Source organism: Aulonocara sp. 'chitande type north' Nkhata Bay, linkage group LG17 (assembly GCF_057382095.1).
Source record: "Aulonocara sp. 'chitande type north' Nkhata Bay isolate Kocher_YH1m ecotype deep benthic linkage group LG17, A_spYH_male_GT1.1, whole genome shotgun sequence".
Classification (NCBI taxonomy): domain Eukaryota; kingdom Metazoa; phylum Chordata; class Actinopteri; order Cichliformes; family Cichlidae; genus Aulonocara; species Aulonocara sp. 'chitande type north' Nkhata Bay.
The window spans coordinates 28,533,067-28,559,129 of record NC_141360.1 but is presented as its reverse complement, the minus strand read 5'-3'; the positions used below and the strand labels follow the sequence as shown (position 1 = coordinate 28,559,129).

General features: G+C 40.2%; 1 protein-coding gene across 4 annotated transcripts in view; it reads right to left on the bottom strand.

The window, feature by feature from the left end:
- Positions 1 to 26,063, bottom strand: part of anks1b (ankyrin repeat and sterile alpha motif domain containing 1B) — a 275,289-nt gene that overhangs the window by 58,334 nt on the left and 190,892 nt on the right. For all 4 annotated transcript variants that reach the window (XM_086269113.1, XM_086269110.1, XM_086269111.1 and 1 more), the window contains 4 exons: positions 7,642 to 8,294; positions 6,934 to 7,056; positions 4,076 to 4,145; positions 1,168 to 1,274 (listed from right to left, as the gene is read on the bottom strand). In XM_086269113.1, the coding sequence (XP_086125239.1) occupies positions 1,168 to 1,274; positions 4,076 to 4,145; positions 6,934 to 7,056; positions 7,642 to 8,294 (953 nt within the window). The remainder of the gene's footprint in view (positions 1 to 1,167; positions 1,275 to 4,075; positions 4,146 to 6,933; positions 7,057 to 7,641; positions 8,295 to 26,063) is intronic.

The following is a 26,063-nucleotide window of genomic DNA, read 5'->3' as shown; positions in this document are numbered from 1 at the left end:
TAGTGCTATACAAATAAAACTGATACGCCTACTGCTTCTTCAAAACCATTTCATCTGTATTAAATACTTTAACCACAAGATAAACTGTGACCACGTGTGGGAGAAACACACAACAGAGAGATGGTGTGATTTCATCCTGTTGCCAGGGTAACTAAAGGAACAGATGCAGGTCACACTGAGTGTAGGACCAGAACGCTCACACAGGCTTACATGCATCCATAAATACTTATGGTGATCCATGCATACCCTGGCGATTGACCCGATGTCAGAAACATCAACATTTATCTGCATTCTCTCTTCTGGATGTCAAAAAGTCAGGAGAAAATAAGAGGCTGTAAGTCAACCAGAATTAGAGAACTGGATAAACCCTCGAACCCCTTTATATCTGCCATTTTTGAGATATCGCCCCCCCTTCAGTTGGAGATTATTAGTAATAATAATCTCCAACTGAAGAGGAAGTCATCCAGTCAGCATGTCTCTGCTTTGTCTCCCATCTTTCTGCTTCTGCTGCAGTTTTTCTTGATCGAGCGTCATCGCTTCTCTACTGCTTTCTCTCCTTGTTTTCATTTCCTACTTTCCTGCTCATCCCTCCCTCTTCCGTGGATATCTTTCCCACTAACACACACATGCAACATCAAAAGAATGTCCAAAATGACCTAGCGAGTTTCTCTTCCTACGTCACTGCTTAAGAAGAGATTGCATAAACTAGAGGAGACCATCAGTTTGGATCCCGATCCGCAGGCTACAGGTGGTTGTGTGCACAGTTTTTCCTCTGTGTGCAAGCGGATGCATGCAAAAACCGTAAAACAACTGTGATTTCAGCATGCATTTTTATTGCAGCATGAGCACGTATGTGTGCAGCATGATGCTGGAGCTGGATTTTTTGCTGTGGCAGAAATGTGGTGTAGGATTTCTGTGCGTAGGAGGACCTCACATGGCATCAGATGGGAGAGGCAGTAATGATGGGAAGGGAAGAATGAAAGAAAGAGAGAAGATGATACAAAAAAGGGGAAATTCAATAAATTCAAACTAAAAAAATCAGAGTGACGGAGGAAACATGCTGGTCATGCAAATCCCTGCACAGAAATCGATGACACGATGAGCTCGAGGAGCAGAGAAAGCTTGAAGAAGCTTTCTTTTCCCTCAAAACACAATGAAAACACTCACCATAAACTGGACGTTGTCAAATCCATTGGCCAGCAGGTGGTTCTCGTACTGGACCAGGCCGATGGAGTCTAGCCACTGGCCCACAGACTGCAGCGGGCAGCGGGGACCTATAAGGGGGTGGAGGGGCAAACGTTTCAGTAGGGAGTAGCCATCCACGCGGTAGCAGCGGCAGTCTGGCTGAGACAGCTGGCACTGCCACATCATGTTGTGGCGGGCAAAGTGGCTGTCGAAGGAGCCCGCCATGCTTTTGAAGAGTCTTTTGGCAAGGCAGCAAGACAACAAAGATGAAGGGAGGGCAGGTAGAGGGGGGAAAGGGGGGAAGAAAAGGAGGCTAGGCAAGGGGCATGGTGAGTATGAAGGGGGTCAGCATGCAAGGGTGCAAGCAGGTAAAAGTGGAGGTTAAGACGTCCAGACGTTTCTTTCTCTGAATCCAGCTGGAGGAAAGATGGGAAGGGGCTGAGGGCTGAAGTTGTATCCAGAAAAAAGCTTCTGTCGTGGAGGTTAAATCCTGCCAGAAATGGGTGATGGATAAGACTGGAGGTATAGATCCGCAAGCAAAATCGACTGTGTGTTTGTCGTGCACAGCACAGCAGCAGCTTCTTTTCAGCTGTTGCGCTCGCTTGGCTGCTCCCCGGAGCTTGTGTGTGTGTGTGCACGCAAATGTGTGTGTGTGTGTGTTTCAGAGAGAGAAAAAGAGAGAGCTGCCCGCGTTGTAGATTTCTCTTTATCAAGTACTCCCACTCTCATCTGTATGCTTCTGCAGCCTCCTCTCTCTCTGTCTCTCTCTCTTTTCTGAGCGCACTGCTTTCCTCCTTCGTTCCCTCACTCTCTCAGTCTCGCTCGCTCGCTCTCTCTCTCCCTCGCTCACTTTCCCCTGTCTACCTCCAGTCTCCGTCTTCTCTCAGTGTCGATCATCACCCTGCTCTCTCTCTGCTGCTCTACATATATCTGGCTCGCACTGCTGATAATAGTCCTTGCAACATCTTCAGCTCCTTTGTCTGCGAGCTGAGCTGCCGACCGCTCATACCAGCACCATGCTGACTGTATCCATGTGGCCATAAATATACACACACGTCTGTGTGTGCGTGTGTGCGCGCGGTGCTTTGTATATGTTGTTGGTGGGAAGAACTGGTGTGGCATAAACTGGATTTCTCTCTGTGGTAACCATGGATAAAAGCAGCTTTGCATTCACAGATGAAAAGAGAGAGAGAGAGGATCAGGAGGTGGAGGATGGGGGACTTAATACAGGGAAAGGGGGATGAATGCACTAAACAGAGATGACTAGTGGAGACTTCAAGGTATGCAGGTGAGGAAACTGGCAAAAAACAGTGCTTTTCTGTGCAGAAAAAAAGTTCCATTTTTCCTGTAAGAACCACACAAGATCACTTACAAAACCACCCACATGCTAATCAGATAAATTCTTAAATTAACAACGGCAGTCTTAATTTCATAGTTTTGGCCACCATTTCTATCAACAATATAAAAAAGCTTCTTAGCTGAAAATAAAACAGGAAATCAATTATTCAAATTTTAGTATTTCCTTGCAACTCCACCTCTATCTAATATTCTATATACAACCTATATAGATTTTACAAATCCAAAAAGATGGTAATTTTTTTTAAAAAAAATGCAAGTTTAACATTACTATTTTAAGTGACTTCTTGTCTGAACTGCTATGCTGTTGCTTTCCCCCCATTATTTCAAAATTTACCACATGTGGGGTCTCTCTTTTGTTTCCTATAATGGGTCTAGCTGACAGGGTCAATGCCTCAGTTCAAGTTATGTCGGACCCAGTAAGAGCTGAGCTCCTATAAGATCTGTGGCACTTGCTAATTCATCATTAACACCCATTATTTCAATTACAAATAATGTGTTTTTAATGCGATCAATAAGCTTAAAGAAACCTTTTTCTAAAAGATCTAGGCACAGTATAATGTTGTGTGAATGGCACTTTACCACCAGGGGGTACAGCACATTATTTTGCAAACATTTCCTGTTAAAAGCACACACAGTATAGACCATATATCCATGATGGGTGTAGCCACCCTTTGGTTTTTGAAGCACTAACTTAAATCATACACATTTTGTGTTTTTTTGGAACCCAAAGTGAAAGTGGGGTTCTAAGTACCAGTTAACAAGCTTTGTTAGCAATCTGCAGTGATTCACTGTAGATGGGCAACACAAATACACATACCTGCTAATTAGTGCTTAATAGCATATTAGCAAAACACTGGAAATTTGCTGGCAAAAACTGAGGCAAAGACCTATCCAGCAGGCTGTGAGTATATTTTTACCACAGCAACAGAGAAAGCACCAGAGCATGATGGTAAAGTGCAAACTGTGTCCATACTGCATCATAACGTTGACACAAAGCTAGCAAAGAACTGACTGTATGCTGAACCCAGTCCGGCAGCCAGAGCCTGAACTTCAAGAGGCACTCTTCAAAGCAGCATTGCTTTGTGTTTGTTGGCGTTCTGTTCAAAAGAAAGATTGTGTGTCCTTATTACTGTAGGGTAGGGATTTGTGTCGGTGTATGGGACTATGGAAATGCATTAGAGGGCATATTAAAGAATAACACAAAAGTAAGGTAATGAATAGCATAAGAAATTCCATTCTCAGAAGTAAATAAGCAAATTAGTAAGTAAATTTTTTAAAGTATCAAGTTATGTGTGAGTAACACTCCAACACTGCTAATTTATCTCATTACCCAAGCTTTGGTAGTAACAAAACTCAGATTCTAACTTGTCATAATCTCTTAATTACTCAGCAACTGCTATGTTAAGTGCAATACTATCATACTATGGAAAAATGGTGCCCAACATATGAGCATATGACTAAAAATTTAATTGATACGACTTGCCCTTAAAGTCAGATTCACACACACTCACTCATACATGCGCGTGCTTACCTGAGGTATCATCCTTAATGTCCAATCCACTGCTTATTCCTGCCCCAATGGAGCTCATAATCTTGTCAATCTGATCAGATCAGAGAAAGAGAGTGAGGGAGAATCTCAGTTAGAGAGATGTACAGCGTGTGCAAGGAAAAGTCATTTCCCAGTAATAAGGCTAACCCCTATTTCTAGATCCGAGTGTCACGTAGCATGATCATTACGCCAGCCTGCATGCTCAATGCCAGTCATTCCCCCTGTGAATTGGAGGAACGGGAAATTTAAAGACACCAGAGCTGAGATGAAAGGAGAAGGTTGGATTGGAGAGAGCTAGTGTGGCTTCATTAGTGTCTGACTACCAGCAGTAAAATGATCATCCTCAACCCTGGACCTGCTGATAACCACTTAACTATGCAACCTGCACATCCATCTACATTTCAGCACCGCTGGCTCAGAGGTCAGAGAAACCCGAGTGTTTAAGGAGTCAGGTCTGACAAATTCAAATGCTGTTTACAAGCTGACAGACCATGAAGGTGGTCTTTGTAATAGGATAAACTGAAAGTAATTTCTGCATATGTCACTACACACCAAGCACCAATGCAAATGCAAGCAATAAATCAAGACTCAGAGTGGTAGATTTAAAGCTGATTTAAAGCTGATGTGACATTTTTCTAAACAACTTTATTTTGAAGTAAAGTAAAGCTAATGAATCGAAAATGCTGTTAATGATACATTATTTAAAAAAAAGAAAAAAAATGACGTGCACAACTACAACTATTTAAATGCAGTTTATTGGCAAGGAGATCACATCTGTAAGTCTAAAAAGTCTAAAAGCAGTTGGTTTGGGTCAAGTCGAATCCATTCATCCACCCCAGTATCAAGACATCAAAGCCAATCTGCACAGAAGTGCCTGAGATGTTTTGAATCATCGTTAAACAACAAAGAAGAAGATCACTGGGTGATGGACCAATTAAAATTTGACACTATATTATATAACACATCAGTCATGGACTATATTATCGGTAATGCCAGAATACGTCTTTGGAGTCCTGTCATGAGGGTCCATTTTTCACAGGCGTACAGAAAGGTCGACAACAGGAAGCACAGCAGGTGAATTTTGGAGCACATACAGATAATCACAGGGTGTTTAGCCAATGTAAAAGTGCAGTTTGTTGTTTTGGTTTGTGAACTTAAATTGTTTTATGTCTATATTGTATATGAGTGTAGACTTATATATAGTTAAACATGTATATTGTGTGATGACATGTCGAACTCTGAACGTTGGAATTAGAAATAAGGTGGTAGGAACAAAAAAGTGTAAACTTAGCTGGTGGTCTTAAATTTTGGTATTTCAGCTGCTATCTTTACCAAAATCTCAAGTTTTAAGCCTTTATCTAATATCATGCAACCAAGATACTTGAAGGTCTTCACCATTTCCTGTCTTGTCCCACTGACTTTGAAATCTAAATTGATACCTTGGATATTGTTGGTTATGAGCTGGGGCAATGCTTTATCAAGATGTTCCAGCATCTTTTCTTGCAAGTTCATCAATATCATCTGCACAATGCAAGTTCTAGCAGAGCTACCATAACAATGCACAGTCATTCAAAGCAGGGATAGAATGGTTACCTTTGAAGAAATGTCAAATAGTTTGCAGGTCCTAATTCCAAATATGATCAGATGCATTTACTAGATCTACAGCAGATCTCTGGAGTATTTAAGCTTGACACTTTAGCTCCCCTACAAAATAAAACTAATGCAACCCATGTTTCATGTGCCAGGCTCAGATTAAGAGACTAATCTGGGTCACTTGAGTTTAGATTTTGACCAAGAAGAACCCCCCAAATAACCATATTTTTTGTATAAACCAGCATATTGGACTACCTTTCAGCTTGTTGCACTAAAGAGAATGATCTTCAAATCACTGACTGTTATGGAATGTCCCTTGCCACTTCTCTCTTCTCAATAATGCAACACTTTCCTGAGCATGTGATAGATATAGAGCAGCTTTGTTATTTTTTCCTCTGAAATCCCTGTTTACCAACCTTAAATTTCCCCGGGGCCAATCTAACCTTATCTCTTCCTCACGCAGCATGCAATTATCCAGAAAAAGAAATATGAGAACTGTGGAAAATTCCATATGGCAATTCATCATCATCAGGAAGTCGTGAGCTGCGTGGAGTAATTAATGAACATGTGCATGCAAATGTGGAAAGGCACGCACAAATGGACTTCCACTGACATGCATTAGAGTTACTTTAAAAATAGAGAGACTAATTAAGGCATCCCCATGATTACGTGTGATGGAACTTGCTTTTCATTTTCTGGGTGTGTCAGGGTGCAACGAGTGCTTTTTTTCTGAGGCGTGAAGAGTGAGCAGAAGTCAATGTGTCTGTGACCCCAAATGGTTATAAGGATCCAAACAGTGGTGTCCAGTCAATACATCACATCTGTGTCAGAGACCCTTTAATATTGAAAGAACCCCGGGCACAAACACACCAAGACCAAAGCACGCAGCACCCTGGACCGCATCTCTTTAATAGAAACTAGAAACTTCCTTCTCTCAGATACGTGGGTCTTCCCCGCAGCTTCATTGCTGGTTACAGAACAAAATCAATATGTGAGCATGTTAAATTAGCACTTGGGCTCCTTCTGCACTGTAGTAGCCGAGTGTATTTCAAAAGGAGGAAAAATTGAAGCAGCTCACTGCTGTGGGTGCAGAGTTTTCAACTGTTTCCTGCTGAGACGGTTCACTTGACCAAAATAAATGCAGTGTCAGAGCAGAGGCGCTGACAACTTGGCTTCTTCTTTAATGTTGCAACTGATGCTAAATGTTGGGTGATAAGCTGTGCATGTCAGGAAAACTGTCTTCTTACCTCTTCCCACTCAGCAGTGAAAGACGGCGTTCTCTCCAATCTCCCCTCCGGGCTGGCGCCTTCACGTGGGCTCGGACTTCCAGGGCCCTGGCCCCGTGATCCGGACCCCCAGCTGTGCTCTTCCTGTAAGAAAAAAAAACAAAATAAAACCCTTTGTGCTTAATTACTGCACAAATACGAGATGCAAAACAAAAGTTGCCAAATATTTAACCTTAAAAATATGAACAACTAAAACTGAAAATAAGTCCGTTCAGTGCTCATCAAACTTTCAGCTGTAATGGCACTATTTTCATCAAACAGATTATGTATTTAGCTCATGATTTATTTACAATGAATTACAGAAGTCTCATAAAATGTGCTGCGGCAGAGAACATTGTGAACCAGATTGATGAGTTATCCAATTGGCTGGACTGGTTTCTGCTCTGTTTATGAAGTCACATGACACAGCAAGATGCAAATTATTTTTATATAAGTGAATATTTACGATATTTGCATTTGTGCTCAGTACAACAATACTGGAGACTTCTTTGCTTGTGCAGACGTTTAAAAAGAGTGAAGTTTTACTTATGATGTCAAATGAATTCTCAGAAACACTTAATAAGAAAGACTCTTGTTAATAACTCTTATTAATCTAAATCGCAGAATTCATGTTCTTTTTAGTGCTCTGGCTGCATAGAGAATGACGCTTTTAAGGTAGCGAGAACTTACCTGTATGGGAGACACTGCCACTAGGTTAGAATCAGACTTGGAAAGAGATTTCGAAAGCTGCAGGTCCAACACACTGCGTGGCATGGACCTCATCCTCCCAAGGGTGCAAGCCCTTTCCTCGTAGCCAATCCCAGGTGAACTGTCTTTGGATGTCGCTCCTGTCTGGCTTCCCCGTAAATCTGCAACTTCTCCGTTTTGACCAGAGGAACAAGAGGGTGGGTGGCTCAGGGTAGACCATCCACGAGGCAGATCTACCTGTTCACAGTTTCTGGGTTGGGCCTGGTCCTGGTTGACCTTGGTGTGGAAGATAGTCCGGTACACAACCTGTGGCTTTCGAGTGTCGTTGGCTAAGCTCTGAGAGTATGACTCACTCCCTGGCCGGGAGAAGACCTGACTGGCTCCTCCGCCGATCACAATGCTGAACTCAGGGGTCTGCAGAAAGTTGCTCTGGACATCTGTATTTTTAAAGGATTTGGGGCTGTAAAGGTGGTAAGGTGTATCGGGGGGTTCACAGGCTGGAGAAGATCCATGAAGCAGGCCTGCAAACTCCTCTGGGATGTGGCTTTTCCTGTGGTCCTGTGACAGAGCGTTTGATTTGGAGGACAAGCAGGGAGGAGGAGGAGGAGTCGGGTCTCGCTGATAAGGGATGTCGTCTGCAGACAGGACACATGCACAAAAAAATTTGATTACCATTAACTCAAATTAACCTAAGCATATGCATTGTATTTGAGTCAAATGCCAAAACAATGATACAAATGAATGAATTTATTCCAAGAATACAAGACAGCAAGTATAGAATAAAGGACTCATTAAATAACAGAAAGAGAAAGAAAAGTAAAAACTACACAAGCTGCAAACAGGAAGATAAGAACAGGGTAATGCATCTTCTGCTTCCCTTGTAGAAGACTGTTTGTTTCTCAGAGGAGTAAAAGGGCTCCAGACTTGCATTTTGCACCTCTGCGCCTTCACTGTGTGGGTGCAAATGGCATGCTTGTGCATCTGAACTTACATGTATGCATGAACTCGTCCAGACAGATATTCTCAGACCATCGATGTGGTTTGAGTATTTTTTATTTTATTTTAAAGTGTCAGGGGATGCTTTTAGACGTCCACTCACTCTGTCTGTGTGCAGCAGTTGGAAAACTCTTTATGTGTGTGTGTGTTTGTGTACGCACGCGTTCTATGTATACTTGACTATTATTGTATCAGTGAATGCTTATAATTACATCTCCATTAGTTACAACTTAAGTCGTGTATGTTTACATGTTCTTTAAAAAGATACGCTCATTAGGAAAAATGTAATTTCACCAGAACTGCCACATTCTCAGACTCATGACAAATCTTACACTAAATATAAATAAATAAATAAATAAAGACCAAGGAACTGATCGTGGACTTCAGGAAGACCAGGAAACACTTGACCCCTGTTTCAATCCAGGGGGTCAGTGTTGACATTGTGGAGGACTATAAATACCTTGGAGTACACATTGACAATAAACTGGACTGGGCTAAAAACACCACAGCACTTTACAGGAAGGGCCAGAGTCGTCTCTATTTTTTGAGGCGACTGAGGTCCTTCAACATCTGCCAGAAAATGCTGAGGATTTTCTATGAGTCTGTTGTGGCCAGTGCGATCCTCTATGCTGTTGCATGCTGGGGGAGCAGGCTGAGGGTCGCAGATGCCAACAGACTTAATAAACTGATCCGTAAGGCCAGCAATGTTGTGGGGATGGAGCTGGACTCCCTCAAGGTGGTGTCGGAGAGGCGGATGCTGTCCAAGATAAAGACAATGTTGGATAACACCTCCCACCCACTCCATGACATGTTGGTCAGTCACAGGAGCTTGTTCAGTGAGAGACTGAGATTACCGAAAAGCACCACTGAACGACACAGGAAATCATACCTGCCTGTGGCCATCTCCCTGTACAACGCATCCACTTAACACACTGTTTGCTGCTACAACTACACATGTTTCTTTTCCAAATATTTATTTATAAGTGACTTATGTATGTATGTATTTATATATATGTATATATTGTACTATTCTTAGTTAGTGTATTGTCTGTCTTGTCTTAATGTTGGTTTAAAATGGAGCACTGTAACAAAAAATAATTTCCCCCAGGGATCAATAAAGTATTCTGATTCTGATTCTGATTCTGAAATATGAGAGTGTAGTAAAGGAGAGGCTTAGAATCAAACAAAAACTAGTTAGTTAATTTCTCAGGTTAGAAAGGAGCTGCTCCGCCCCTGCACTGACTTTACTATTAAATCCATCTTTCATGTTTTTACACCCACTGTGAAAATAACAGACTTTGACATCCACCGAGCATCTGACTGGCAATTACTTCATTACTGCAAATGCAGTAAAAGCATACCTGTATACAAAAACACACACATAACACAATCAGTCATGGACTGGCCTCCATAGAGCCCAGACCTCAACATTACTGAAACAGTGTGGGATCATCTTTACAGGGAATGAAACAAAAAACAGTCAACATCCAAGGAAGAGCTTTGAATGTCTGAAGGACTATTCCTGAAGACTGCTTAAAGAAATGACAAGAAAGCTGCCTAAGTTTGGGCTGTGTTGATGAATAAAGTCATACCAAATACTGACTTTCAAGCTCATTAGAATTATACAGATTCTGTTTTCCCCTTATAAACTGTATCACTTATGTACTTTTATGCTGCACCTATTTCCCATTTTTTGAGGGGAAAAAACCCAATAAAAACAACTGATTTCACTGCTTTGCATCCAAGGCAGGTTTCTAAAATCAGATTTCATTTTCCATTCATTTCCTGATTAAACTATAATACTGGTAAGAAAAAGGGTTTATTTCTTGTGTTAGTCGAGCCCCGACCCTCCTTTCGCTCCCTTATCGGTCACTTTGTGTTAAGATTGTGCACCAGGCCAAGGAAACAGTCTGACCATTGATTGATGAAGTATTTTTTTTTCCTCACACATAAACACACACACCTAATAACTCTTAACAGTCAAATACAGTTGTTTGAACAAATAGAAAAATTTTACACTCTTGTAATCAAAACTGTCACTGGAATAATGGCATGTACCCTCACCGGCCCACACACACTGAATTTACAATCATTTGACTGCATACCCCCGCTGCCAGCCACATCCTCGACCCACACAAACAGACAGTCAATGTCTTGGTTTGTCAGCCAGTTTTTGCAAGCATTCTCTGACTGCCTTCTGCACAACAAGCCACACATCAATATGCAACAACTGCATAATGGAAGAAGAGAAAGAAAGAGAAAGAAAAGAAAGCGGAAAGAAAGCATAAAGTTGCCAACTAAAATTGCTCACTATGATTGAAACAGGAGATGATTCAGTTCTTCTAAAAACATCATTAATGGGGCCCCTCAAACACAGACATGTTGACTGCACCGCAAAACACACCCATCCACATTTCAGGTAATGAGGGATGAAACCATGACTCATCCTTGAGTATTGCATCTACTGAAAATGTCATTATTTCTTACACAACTGAAAGCATTTCGGATTATTAAGCCCCATCATTTTTCAGGATAAATGGGACAAAGCAGCCAAAAGATTAGTAATCCCCCTGACCTCTGATCTTAATATTTCTCTCTCATTGTCCACAGTGTGTTACTTTGATCGAGCAGAAGCATCCATAAGAAGACATACTTTGAATGGTCTTTCTGAGGGAGGCTCCAAAAGCGAGTCATTCCCCATAGGCCTAGCCATCTCTTATCACTATCTCACACACAGCGAATGCTTACAACATAAAACATAAATGCATCTATTTTAAATTATGTGTCAGAATATTCACATGAGATGCGGTAACTGAATTGGCCCTTAAAAGGCATCATTAAGATCATTCTCCCCTCGCTTTTCTTTCTGTACGTGCCTTTCTCAACCCTGTTATGAATTTCTTTTGCTCCCTTCACTTCCCCTCTTTGTAATAAAAATGAAAAAGTTGGCAACAGGTGAGTCTACCCGTAACTATGGCAACAGCGAGCGCCAGCATCTCTCGCAGTCATCGGGCAGCTGAGTGCCTTTGACCTCCAGGAGAAGGAGGGGAAAAGTGTACAGTGGATAAACACAGCAATCAAATCAGCAAGTTGTTTATCGAGACAGAAAACAAACAAAATAACAAAACAAAAGCCGAGCAGATTTTTGATTTGAAGAAAAAAACAGAAGAAAAGTTCTATAAAAAAGTATAAATAGACCAATACGTCTAACAGGCAGCTAACTATGCTTTTCTTTCTTCTTCTTCCCCTGCAAACAATCGATAGATTCCCCCTCTGAGTTGTTTTCACCTTCATTACTTATCCATTCCTGAGTGTCCAGTCTTCACTCACCATCCTCAGTGTCTTTGAGTAAGGCTGTGTGTGTCCGTGTGTGTGTTTCTTACCTGGAGATCCAAGGCTAGTTTCAGCTCTAACTAAAGAGCCGTCAAACTGTGTGCACCCTGCCCTCGCTTAAGTACAGCCAATATCTAGGAATCGCACAACAGCTGCATCACTGCATACCTGCTTTTTATTGCGACACTAGTATGAAAACACACAAATACACACAAGTTGTGGCATGCAACGGGACAGCCCAGGAACTAATCTTCAACTGAAAGCAAACAGCAGCAGCAATGTAAACGTTTGTGCAATAAATACAGATTTGTCATAATTAGAACTAAATGCCAACTGTAAAGGCGGCTGCTGACCGACTTTTAAACACTAAAAGTCTTCACTTGTGCACGTCCTTCTATTTTTCCATAGAGAATAAGCAAAAAATAGAGAGGGAGAGAAATAGAGCTGTATTTACTGTATGTAGTGTACGTTACGTAAATGCTCCTGCTGTTTCTACTACTTTTCATTTATCGGAGTTCTTTAGTGTTATAGCTGCCCAGCACATCCTACAGGTTGTAGATCAATTCAACACACTATTCTTATTCAAAAGAGGTATTGAGTGTATTATGTATTAGGACTGAGAAGTGACTAAATTAAGCTTAATGTAAAATGTCAATATACACACTAAATGTTCAAGATAGCTGGGAGAGAATCCAAATAAATTCATTATAGATTTTTATAGCCAACAAATCAGCAGAAAATGTTAAATTTGTCAACGTCTGGTAAGGAGAAGGCTGGAGTAGATCAACAAAACACTGGAACAAGGGAATTAGCTTTCCTGCTCCAGGCAGACAACAATATTATTGTTGCTGTGGTAAGCACAACCACATCACCTCCACTGTAGTCATGTGCTTACTGATGTAACCAGGTAACCTCCAGGTAACCTAACTCAATGTTTTAAGTGTAAACTAAACCTAACCATGTTATTTTTGTGTTGTAATTTTACCCACAGTGTCTGAGAGCTTTAATTTACTTGTAGGAAAATCCCTTTACCACCTCAAAATGCAGCTGCTTGGGAATAACACTTCCTGAAAGTTCAAATACTTTGGGCCTGCAGCACTGATTTTCTGCGTACAGCCAACATTCTCTGTAGCACTATAAACAGTTTGCATTGAGTTAATTATTCTTTAGAACATACACATATTTACAGAATGTAGCAGACATCATATGGACCAGTAATGAGTTATTTTAAAGTTGTTCATCTGGCTCATAATCCATCGCAAGTCACATGTTATTGTAATGTTAAAAGTACATAAAAAAGTCATTGTTTGGCCATATTACACAAACTAGTGGAACTGAAAACCCACTGAGAAGTTAAGGTAGCTCATAGACGCTCACATCCAGGACAAATGAATCCCATTTCACTACATACTTTGGAAGGAGGAGTGATTCTTGAGTGCCTGTAGAACGAAGAAGAAGACCCATTAGGTGATCACTATGTTAAAGGTTCTTTAGAAGCTTAGCAGTACTATGAAAGGAGTAGCAATCCTTGTGGGACTGTGGAGGGACAGATGGTCAGCGGATGCCTCAACAGTCTTTGATGAGCAAAGAACCTCAGCTGATTTCGTTTCAGGTAGAAATTCAGCAATAGCTTGCTTTTTTGTTGTTGTTGTTTTCGGCTTGCCCTGCTATGTTGTCAGTGTGCGGGTGGTGGGTCAGAGTGGAACATGGAGCACAATAGTAGAGGACAGCCAGTGAGAGGAGAGGACAGAGTTACTCAAGTTGATGACAAATTGTCAACCTACTGTAGCTAACACTGAACATGGGGGTAGTGGGTGGTGAGTAGGGGTGTGTGAGCTACCTGTCTCTCCGAAGCAGCTGCATCACGGGAAGCACACTGCCTGACCAAAAAACAAATCGCCACCTGGATTTAACTAAGCAAATAGGTACGAGCCTCTTATAGGTGCATAGGTGATTATCTTTCAGCTGGCAACAAGTTATTTGCAAACTGGTGCAATGAGTTGCTTCTCATTTCATAAACAATCATGTCGAAAGACACATCTCGTGGTTGTGGAAAAGATGTTAGTGTGTTTGAGAAGGGTAAAATCATTGGCATGCATCAAGCAGAGAAAATGTCTAAAGAGATTGCAGAAACTACTAAAATTGGGTTGAGAACTGTTCAACGCATTATTAAAAAGTGGAAGGATAGTGGGGACACATCATCTTCCAGGATGATCACGATCAGCGATCACTTAAAGTTTTGGTGAAATCAAATCGTAGAAAAACAACAGAAGAACTCAGGGCTATGTTTAATAGTGAAAGTAAGAGCATTTCCACACGCACAATGCGAAGGGAACTCAAGGGATTGGGACCGAACAGCTGTGTAGCCATAAAAAAAAAAAAAAAAACACTAGTCAGTGAGGCAAACCAGAAAAAAAAGACAATGGAAGAAGGTCATGTGGTCTGTTGAGTCCAGATTTACCCTATTCCAGAGTGATGGGTGCATCAGGCTAAGAAAAGAGGCAGATGAAGTGATGCACCCATCATGCCTAGTGCCTACTGTACAAGCCTGTAGGGGCAGTGCTATGATCTGGGGTTGTTGCAGTCGGTCAGGTCTAGGTTCAGCAACAGTATGTGTTCCAAGAATGACTTAAGCTGACTATACTGAAGGACCAGGTTATTCCATCAATGGGTTTTTTCTTCCCTGATGGCACAGGCATATTCCAAGATGACAATGCCAGGATTCATCAAGCTCAAATTGTAAAAGAGTGGTTCTGGGAGCATGAGACATCATTTTCACACATGGATTGGCCACCACAGTGTCCAGACGTGCTGGAGAAGGCTTTGCACAGTGGTCAGACGCTTCCATCATCAACGCAAGTTCTTAGTGAAGGTTTAATGCGACACTGGTTGGAAATAAATCTTGTGACATTACAGAAGCTTATCGAAACAGCGATTACGTGTTGAAATCAAAGCTAAAGGTGGTCCAATGAAATATTAGGGTGTGACCTTTTTTTTGGTGGTGACTTTTTTTGGGCCAGGCAGTGTATCTGCTATGAAATTTTGAGACCTCTTTGGTACCATGCTCTAATCTAAAACTGACATGTGATGAGTGAAGAGAAGATATTAATGATATTAATGATTCAGTTTCTGAACAGCTTGTTATAGCAGAACAAACACAGGCTTAACTAATAACACTAACAATGGCTCCGTTTCAACGAGGGAACCCCGTCGGGTATGACTCTGAGCCTCCTTCAAAGGTCTGGAAGTGGTATAAATTAGCATCATTAGTTACACCTGTGCTTTTCCTGCTATGACATCAGATAATCTCATTAAAAAGAGGTACACATGCACGTGCAACCAACCGAATAGGACTCCAAATTAATCTTTGCAAATAAAAAGCAATATTTTTGTTTCCTAAGATCCTCTTCAAGCCCAATTGCAGTGGGTTGTAATGTTCAGCGGTGTATCGTGCATGCATTAGCAGCACACTCAGAAGTCAAGTGTTTTTAGTGTGCACACTGACAATTTTGAGTGTTCCCTAAATTCATTGCTTATTCACTGTGTGTACACCGCAAACTCAAAACCTGCTTAGAGCTTCTAACATCATATCAAATTTGAAAACTTTTTCCTTTCACCAGCTCATATTAGTAAGTAAAAGTAAGCGTTCTTCCTTAAATGAATATTCTCTTGCAAGTAATCACTTTATAGAAGTAAGATTCAATTCCACAGTGGTGTATAATGCAACCCCGGTCTAAATTAAACCCTCTCTACAGTAAATAAATCTAGTTAAAGCTGAAACAGCTGGAAGACTCAGCATAGCTTGACAAAGAGGCAAGACAATATTCTTTCATTGAGGCATAACAGTTTGCAGGCCAGCACTGAAAGGGAAAACAACCTAGAGCATGAGGCTGAAAAGGTGAAAAATGAATTGCAGAAGATGGAGATGGAGATATGCGGTAGAGAGGTTGAGGGAGGTTATCTAATAGAAAACACATTTTAAAAGGAAAGGCAAATGAGTAATGCACAGGCATACTGTCGCAATAAAACAACTAACCAAAACACAGAAGAAAGGTTGACAAATGGCAGCAAGGCTGGTGTAAAGTGAGGGGGAAGGCTAGGGGCACAGACCAGTGACTGACAGGCAGACAGAGTGTGTGAAAGCGGCTAGAGAAATAAGGGAGTGACAGAATGAAGGATTGAGTGATTGAGGGAGGAGGGGTGAGGGAGAGAAATGAAAGGGTAAGGATACAGGGCTGGAGGTTATATATCAAAACTGCAGAAAATAAGAGTAAGGCTTGTTCTATCATAATAAAGTCGGCCAATCTACAAAGTATCGGAGCAGTCCACTGCAAGTTGAGTTTCTACTGCAAACTCTATCAGAAATCTAATAAAGCCTTTTTCATTATTGATTCTTACACGGACAGGTCAAAAAAAGTTGCGGCGAGAGGTCTCAACACATCTTATTTTGTTGACTAATCTCTACAAGGGACAGTGGAGGTGTATGCAGACGGTTGCACAAACTCACCATCTTCTCATACAATGGGGTGTTTTTCTTTCTGTGTGTGAGGTAGCAGGAGGGGCTGGGAAACGATCCCAATATCTGATAGCGTTGCGTTCATTGCTCCATCTCATGTGGCGCCGCACTGACTGTTATTAAAAACTACAGAGTAATATCTGAACTGTCAGTCATTCCTGAGATTAAAGACTGAGCCCTACTTTCTAAGCACCACAGGCCTGGATAAATCATTATCAGCTCCCGGAGCCTTGGGTACCAAGCTTACATTAGGTTAGTCTTAGGCTAGGCGAGCAAACCCCTCCCCCATCTGAGTGGGACTGTAAAAGTCTGCTCGGACTTATGATGATGAAAGCAAATGATTTGATGCCATTGATTTAAGAAAATGTTAAAGCAACATGGGATTCAGTGGGTTACATGTGAGAGCTAGATAAATGTTTCCTTCAATGGTTGTTGGAAATGTCAGAATCATTAGCTAAGGTCCCGCAAGTACACTTAACAAGAAACAGAAAGGTTTCAGTTGTACTCTTCCAGCTTTACACCAAATGTTTAAGAACCTGGGGATTCAAAACCACACAAGGGATTACAAAGGAAAAATGACCTACAGTGTTTGCTTTTAACTGCTACTTGTGTCACAGGATTGAACATAGCATAACATAATGACTAATCTCCTGATAGGTCCCATACTATAGGATGACTCTTGACTCTCGGAAAAAAAACTCAGAAAGGTTACATTGTGGTTTTTAAAATATGACTACAATTTGCTCGAGAAAAGGTCTGTTGTTGAAAATATTCACCAGTGTTATTTGTGGATTTATTGAGATGGAACATCTCTCGATTATGTTTCAATTAGCTTCTGGTCCTCGTTCTCTAATGCACCTGTCCTTCAAACTCAACTCAGCCTGATTCACTATCCTACAGAGCTAATATCATCCTATATGTATTTACAGTGCTTTACAATTTTGTTTAGACAACCTGTCCTTAAAAAAAGGCAAAAAAAATTGTAGAAATCTGTCAAAAACTTGTTTAAATTAAAAATTATATTGTTATTTATTAGGCAAATAGCAGACTGAATTCACATTTTTATGTCAAAATAAAAATGGCACACTGGTCCTCACTTCAAATAAGAAATTAATCAGGCATATCATTCTCCACAAAAATATTCTTATCTTCAAGAATACAATAAATAACTGTAATTGGGCATCTTAATTAAATAATAATAATAATGCTAATAATGATGATAAATTCACAGATTAAAAACAATAATTATATTTTAGCATTTATATTATAATTTCAATTAAAGAGCTGGGAAATTACACAAGCATAAGAAAGATTTTGGTAATTACCAATGCTGTTCATTTAGGCCAGCTGTGGGATAGACCTCACACTGGGTGCTGGTCTAAGAAATGTGTTAAGCACTGTATATAGTCATTATAAATGCATTATACACTTGCATTTTAAATGGATTATGGCAAAAATAACTTGGCTTACCAAATTAACAGATACTTAGAATTCACTGTTACACATATTGATATAAAATGTATTCATTTACTTCCAAAGATACGTACTCATTAATATAAAAGAATAGGAAACTCATTTAGACACTTATTTAGAGATATGCATGTGACACTTGGACACAAGGTAGAAAGCACCCAGTAACACCACTCTACTGTGGTTATCTTGGATTTAAGCAAATTTAGTGTTTGTAGCTCCTTACATGGCTTATTCCACATAATACATCACACAAAATCATGAGGCTGATAATCACCTTTATCTTCATTGTATTTAACTATTTTAGTTCACCATACATGGCTAATTGGTTTTAAACCACACCCCATTATGTTCGGCTGGACATTTCTTGTTCTCAGTGGAGATTACACCTTTACTGCATTTTTTGTTTGTGTCAGATTGACCAAATCTGAATCCCAAATTCTGTAACAGGCTTGTCACCATCATTTCCTGCACTTTATTATAGCTGGCTGTTCTGATGTGAGTATTATTATTACACTGAACACAACAGTATTTATGATTTCCAGCCTAAGCCTCCATGGTGCAGGGTCTCTGAATTCCACCAAACTCCTAAATTATCATGCTATCACGTTGTCTGTAAAAATTTAAATCATCACTATGTTTTCACAGCTTGTGAAAGATGATGCCTGCTGCCCAGAAAATTAAAGCGCCTCCACGATCCTAATCAACAAATTAGTTTTTAGGTTAGGTGGTCGCCAATTTGGTACCTTAGGTGAATTTCAGTCTATTACACATACTAAAAAGACTGGAAACTACCGAGAGATTGTCATGGACAAGTGTGTGTGTGTGCATTTGTGAGGTTTCTAACAAACACGAATGTCAAGTTAATATTAGACTGTATTTTCAATATCCTCTTTATTTCTCATACACACCCAAAAGCAAGCGAGCAAAACAATAAGAAGACAATGAATGGCAAACAGTTCTTATCTGAGTTATGGGTTAAGGGGCATTTTCCTTATCTTCATCTTTTCATGCTGAAAGTTGGCCTCGGGTTTGTGACACTAGAGCTAGCGCCACACTAACAGGTGCAAACAGGTCAGGCTAAACTCTGCCCCGTGGGTAGCGGAGAAGCGATAGGGATTCCCTGCTGAGAGCGTTACTTCATTACTGAGAGCCTGTACGTATCTAAACCCAGCCTTAAGGCAGAGAGGGGCCAGTCTGGAGATATTGAATTCACACTTTCACTCGTAACTCAAATATGCAGAGGGGTTTTTTTTTTTTGCCACAGTGACTGTCTTTTGTCTGCTAAAACCCATTTTTTCAGGTCTTCTCAAGTTGAGAATGATGGCAGTCACTGAAATTTCATTCATTCAGCTTATGTGAGACAGGAGAGGATGGTGACAGTTAAATGACTAATACGAGATCAGCAGTGATTAGAAATTTAGATTTTATATATACGTGCTATCCAAAAATCACATAAATGCTTAACAGCTTTAGAGATTTTCAGAATACAAAAGGAAACTTCGCAAATTAAAATGTAGTCACCGATCATCTTAGTGTTTATATAAAGAGATCCAATGGTCACAAACTCACAAAAGGTACCGATTTTTCAAGTCAAGCTTTCTTTACCACCCTTCAAAGTCAGCACATTTCCAGGAAGTCTAAATGCTGCCTTTCTTTCAAATGCTACAGGACTCTTTAGTAGGTACAACTTACTAATATCAGGCTGGAAAGCCTTCAGAACTGCCTTAATGCTTCATTCTATAGATTTAGCAAAGTGTGGGAAGCAGCACACCCATGATGAGAATCTCCTGTTAAACTACATACAAAAGTGTGTTGTTGGATTGAGATCTGGTGCCTGTGGAGGCCATTTAAATACTAATGTTTCTGAACTCACTGTCATGTTCAAGGAAGCAGGATCTGGACTTTCTGACATGGTGCATTGTGGCCATAAAGGGATGGAAATGGTTAGCAGCAACACTCGGGTCCAAGGTCTTCCAAAAAAAAAAAAAAAAAAAAAAAAAAAAAATCCCCCCACATCACCAGTTAATACAAGGCATGACAGATCCATGATCTCATGTTGTTTACGCCATTACGCCATTATTCTGAGCCTAATATTGAAATTTGCAGCAAACATTGAGGCTCATGGCGAGACTGGCAACATTTTCCTGGTCTTGGTGTCCAATTTTGGTGAGCCTGTGTAAATCATAGCCTCCTGTCTGTTGTTTGGTCATTCTCCTCTGACTTCTTTCATCAAAAAGAGAGACCATGCCAACACTGGCCATGAAATAACAGCATTTTAAAAAGCTATAAATTACAAACTGTCAGTGAATAATGCCCCATTTGTGGACATAAATCACCAACCGACAGTTTTATGCTTTGCACTCTGCTTCACTTCATTTTAACTTGCTTTTTATTTTTGCTGATACTTAGTTACCAAAACTTTGGTAAGTTTAGGAACAGACTGCAGCTTGAATAATAATCTGCCCCTTCACAACCCTCCACACTGAGAGATTGCCCAGTGAATGTGACGCCAAGGGAACTTTAACAAGGGTCCAAATGTTCAAAGCTGGGAGTGAGAGAACCACATCACTACTGACTAAACCCAGTGTGTCACAGGACAGACGCCAAAAGTGACTTTCTACATAACTTTCCTTCAGCACCTATGACGAAATAGTGTCTGAGACTGTGATTAGAGGGTGTGAAAAAACACATATATGAAATGTAACTCCCTGTTACCCATTTCTAAAGAATTGTGCTGCTTTTTCTTTATCTTTATATATGTCTTATAATGCTGCAATAACTGTAGCATGCCAAAAAAACCCAAAGCACTGCAGACCAGATACAACTTCTCCATAAAGCTTCTCTTAAGGCGAGTTTCTCTGTGCATCTCTCTAAATTCTGCTACCTTCTGTCGAGCTATTTTGAATATTGTCTGGGTATCAGCGTGAGCCTCTTTTGTGTTCAGAGCTTCCAAACATGACTCATCATCACCTCAGGTCCTTCTATTCAAAACCCAACCACAAAGTAGTGACAGAGATTTAAGCCCGAATACAAAGAGAAGAAGGCACAGAAGAGGAGTTACATAGCAATGAGGTGTTTTAATAATGTTCATGCACATTGTTGATTTCAGTTTGCATGGATTTTCAAGAGGCTTGTTACTGAAAAGACTCAATGAGAACTAAAAAAAATAAAGAAACAAATAAAAATCACACAGCCAATGCGAGAGTCTGCAGTCACAGTGTCTCTATTAGCCAGATGAGATTTATGAGTCATCCGTGATAAGAAGTAACCCTAACTCTAAGTTATGCATAAAATTTTGTGTTAGTTTTGTGTGCCAGACAAAAAGTGAGGAGATCACAGACTCCTTAATATTCATCCCTAGTATCATGACTCCAAGGAGAGCTATTGACTGATCTTGTAATACACTTCCATCTCAATAACTACTTTTTATATTTGAGTATTTCCTGTTATGTTTCTTGTATTTTTGGGGGACAAAACTCATTCTTATGAAGAAAAAAAAAACAAACTGTCAATATATCGGCTGATATTCTTTGACACAGGGTTGACACAGCTTCAGAGTTATGCAGCGGTGTGTTTGCCCACTTCCTGATTTCCTATTTTTTTGTATTTTTGTCACATTTAACTGTAACTCCTGAGAAGGTTCACCACAACACATTACAGTTTTGTTGAAGGGGGGGGGGGGGAAATGAAAGGCTCAGCGTTTATTAACTTTCCATCAATATTTTTCAAAAACTAGTTAAAACCTTATTGTGAAGGCTTTGACTCACTCAACAACACCATCTGCCCAGATGTGATCCTACACTATAATACGTTGCCACATGTGTTGCAGTCAATGCAGCCATTTTTGCAAACAATGAAGCTGCTCAGCTGGAATAACAGCTAGCATGTTAGGAGACATTTTCCAAATTACCCACTGTATATTTTGCTGTTTTATTTATGTTTATCATGTTTTAGGTAAAAAGAAGGTTTTATCTTGGTGAATATGAGTACATATGCTGATACATAGGGTTGTGCGATATGACCAAAATCTCATATCCCGATATAAGAATTCTATCGTCCGATAACGATATAAATCACAAAATGTAACATTTTCTGTAAATTCTGTGAATCTCGGGCAGCTCGACTTGCGTAAAGTATTTCCAGCTGCGCTTCATGTAGCTGGAGTCAAGTGTTTTAACCGATGCATGAAACTATACATTTTTAGACATAGGTTGTAACGGCCGCCGTTTTCTTTGTGAGTATTTATTACACAGGGTGCTGCGGGGAAAAGCCTGTTCCAACGTTTGAGTGTAAGGTTTATTTTTTTAGCACCTGGCGGCTCTTTTTTACTTCTCATCTGTAAATAATCTGCTCTTTCATGTGATTCAGTTTATTTTGAAAAGTCTCAACAGGATCTTGAGCTTTATTGTGAAAGGTTTATGTGGAACATAAACAAGCGGACAGGCGATGGTGTTACCGTCGTTGTTGCTAACCACAACGCATAAAAACAGGCGCTTGTCCATCGGTAGTGTGGTTATATTAAATATAAGAGAAATAGAGAACTTTAAGAAATTAATGTAGCCACTACAGTGACCATCAAAATAATGAAAAAATATTGCCGTAAACAGTTTATTTTGCGAGACCAAGAAACAAAACGATAGACGTTTTTATATCGTCATCCAATATATATCGTTATATTGAACAGCCCTACTGATACATATGTAGCTGCAATAGGCTGAGATGGGTTAATATTATTAAAATCCCCTTCGAACACACAAAATCCACATTTGTCCTGAACCTGTTTGGTAGCAAAACTGCCTAAGGCGAAAAATAAATTAAAGACGGAGAGTGAATGTGTGATCAAAACTATCCACCTCATTAATGAAACTGAGCAGTTAATTAGTGCTGCACCCTTAGGGCGGTACACTCTACTACCAAGACTGTCCAAAAACTCACATATGATCCCACTCTGTGTCAAACAGTCTGTTGACATAGCTCTAATAATTTCTACTCAGACCATGAGTACAAAATAAAAAGGATTGCTGCACTGCAAGGCTTTGCACTGGATTGCATCAGTGCACCTTATGAACTTTAGTGTAAAACTGCATGTATGGCATAAAACCAAATCACGCACTTATTAAAAAAAAACTTTACACACACGAGACAGAAGCAATACAGCTCAAACTGCATAACTGCTAAACGCTCTTTCATCTCTTTCTTCCTCTACCTTTCAAATTTGACTGAACAGCTTTTATCTTTGATTGATCCTCTTTCAAACCTGATTGAAAAAGTAACAAGAGGAGCACTATAATTTCACCACTTCTGCCACACAACAGGGGACACATTCAGCACATTAAACCTGGCCAGAACCGCAGGGGAAAACTTGCATGATGTGTCTCTGCTTCAGTTTATCTCAGGTCTTGATTAAAATATTAATGAGATGTCTAGAACCTCTTTCTTCTTATTGAGGTTACGTCAGAAGAGATGCAATAAAAGACAACTCTTTCAAATGTGTGTTGACAAAGGAAGGTGAGGAGAAAGCTAAGGTAACTAAGGTGTGTGTGTGTGTCCATGAGTATCAAATTAATGCTCCAAACAAAGGCTTTGCTGACTGTGACGATGACTTAATAATTACACGCAGCAGGCCGACAGACCTGCATCTGTGCAGAAGAATGTCCTTATACAGGGAACAAGTGGAGTGTGTGATAGTTCACAACAAAGGACTGAATCAAGCAGTGGAAGTCTAATGAACTTAAGTCTTTCAAGTAAACACACAGCAAGAGCAGCACTCGCACACTGAGTAGTTGATCGCTTTGCCATTTACGGCTCATTAACTGATGGAGATCATCGATTACTCAGCCGCTTTGTGTGTCAGCTGCATTATGAGGAGAATATGAAGTTTTTAGGCAGGATTTTTTTTTAAATTTTTATAACACACCAAAGAAAATGTAATTCTTTATACTAAATCGGGGCGGCTTCACCTATCTCAGAGAATCCTTTTACAAACTAACCTCAGTTTATTAAGATATGGTCATGAAGACAGAGTGATGAAAAGAAAAAACCCTTTACAGATAATCTAGCAGCTGCATAACAGATCTGCTCTTTGGGTAATTTACCATCTGTCTTAACATGAAACATGGTTCAATTTTCTATTTACTTTTTATGAATGGAACAGAAGAAGCTACGAATGCGGTATATTGACTCTTGCTCCAGTTTCTTCAAAAGCTTCATCGAACGCATATCTTATGTTTGCCAAAACTTTGCTGTAAACCAAGCATTTCAACTGCATTGTGCATCATTTCTAAATAGGAATAAAATAGGATAAATAGGAACAAATAGGAATAAAAAGCAGAGGTATGCCAAATTACACAAAAACTGGACTGAAAATCAGAGGTAACATGTCATATGGAGTGAAGAATGACTGAGTGTCTACAGCCATCTTTAAAACACAGTGGAGGCTCTGTCATGGCTTCAGGCTACATTCACCCAGTGCTGTTAGGGGATCTTGTCAAAACCGATTAAATTATGAAGTGCTGTCAGATTTTGATCCACCATGGAAAGTGTCTGATGGGCAACTACTTTGTTTTTCACCATAAATATGATCCAGAAAATCCTACTGAGGTATGTTTTACACAGAGCCAAAGCAGTAAAACATACCTCAGTAGGATTACACACCATCAAACACTATCATTGATGGACTGGCCTCACAGAGCCCGAACTTCAGCATCACTTAAGCAGCGTAGGATCATCTCGACAAACAACAAAACAAAGAATAAAAGTAGTCAGACTGAATATTGACTTACAAGCAGGTTAACCTACAGAAAGACTATCTTCCCCCAGACTGATCTTTCCTTTAGACTATAATACTATATATAATATAATATAATATACTATAATTCGGTATATATTTGCACCTTTTCAATACATTGCTGCACCTATTTCCCATTTTCTTAGCAAAATGCACAGAAATAACTAAAATAAATTATAGCATCAAGGACTAAACTGAGTGTTTAGCTGAAGTCGTACTTTGCCCTGTTTTGGTTTACACCACGTCCCGAGCAAAAAATCTGAGGGAAACAGCAAGATAAGGTCTTTGTGGGTTAATCACTTTTAGTGATCCCTTTTAACTCTACATGAATCACCTGACCTAGCGTTGGTAGGTCAGGTGATTACTGCTGCTTTTAATGTAATAACAAACTTCTGCAAGAGACAAAAAACAACTGCCATTTAAATTACATGGAAAATAACAAAATAAGGAGTGCATAAAAAGCTGAACAGCTCTCAGAGGAATAAATAGAGACCTGAAGATTTATGCCTGTTTGCTGCTGACTTGTCGCAGGGGGCACTGCATAATTCATTAAGGACAACTGCGTCGACAGTTCCACTGACTTTGCTTAATACTGAATTAGACTTGTTGGTCTGCGCTGGAGGAATATCCTCTCAAAGCAGTGTCCAGCACTACATAAACTTTAGTTATGTAGTGTAACAGCAGCACCAGGGATGGATCGGGTTATAAATAGGAATCCTTATAGTCCAACTGCCCACGCAGGTTGCTGACACCTGCATACTTTGCTTCGGGTTGAAGGAAAGTACACAGTGTTGAAGGGAGGAATGAAAGGAATAATCAGAGGACAGACAGATGTGTAGCAGGAGGAAGGAAAGACCTTTTATGGAATGCCAGGAAAAACGTGTTCCCTTCACTTTCTTGTCCTAATTTCTCAAACCAGCCCCCTGAAATCTCACATTTCATTCTTTCTATTTGCCTGAATTTTGTTCATCACCAGGCTCCCCCACCCCCTCTGCAACATTAGACGCTCATTCTCTCTCACCCACTCTTTTTCACTGGCATCCTCTGAATTCTGTGACTTTTTGCCTTCTGTACCCACATACATATATACTCCTTTCTCTCATTTTCTCTCTCTCGCTGTCTCTCTTTCTCTCTGTAAGCCACTTGTTACCATGGTAACCCCACAATAGGCCTTATAAAGCTAATAAGTAGAGAGAGCAGGCGGGATGAGCAGCGTAGCAGAAGAAGACGGAGGAGGGAAAAAAAATAGAGGAAAAAAAATGAAATAGAAAAATAAATGGGTGCCAATCTATTCCTGGT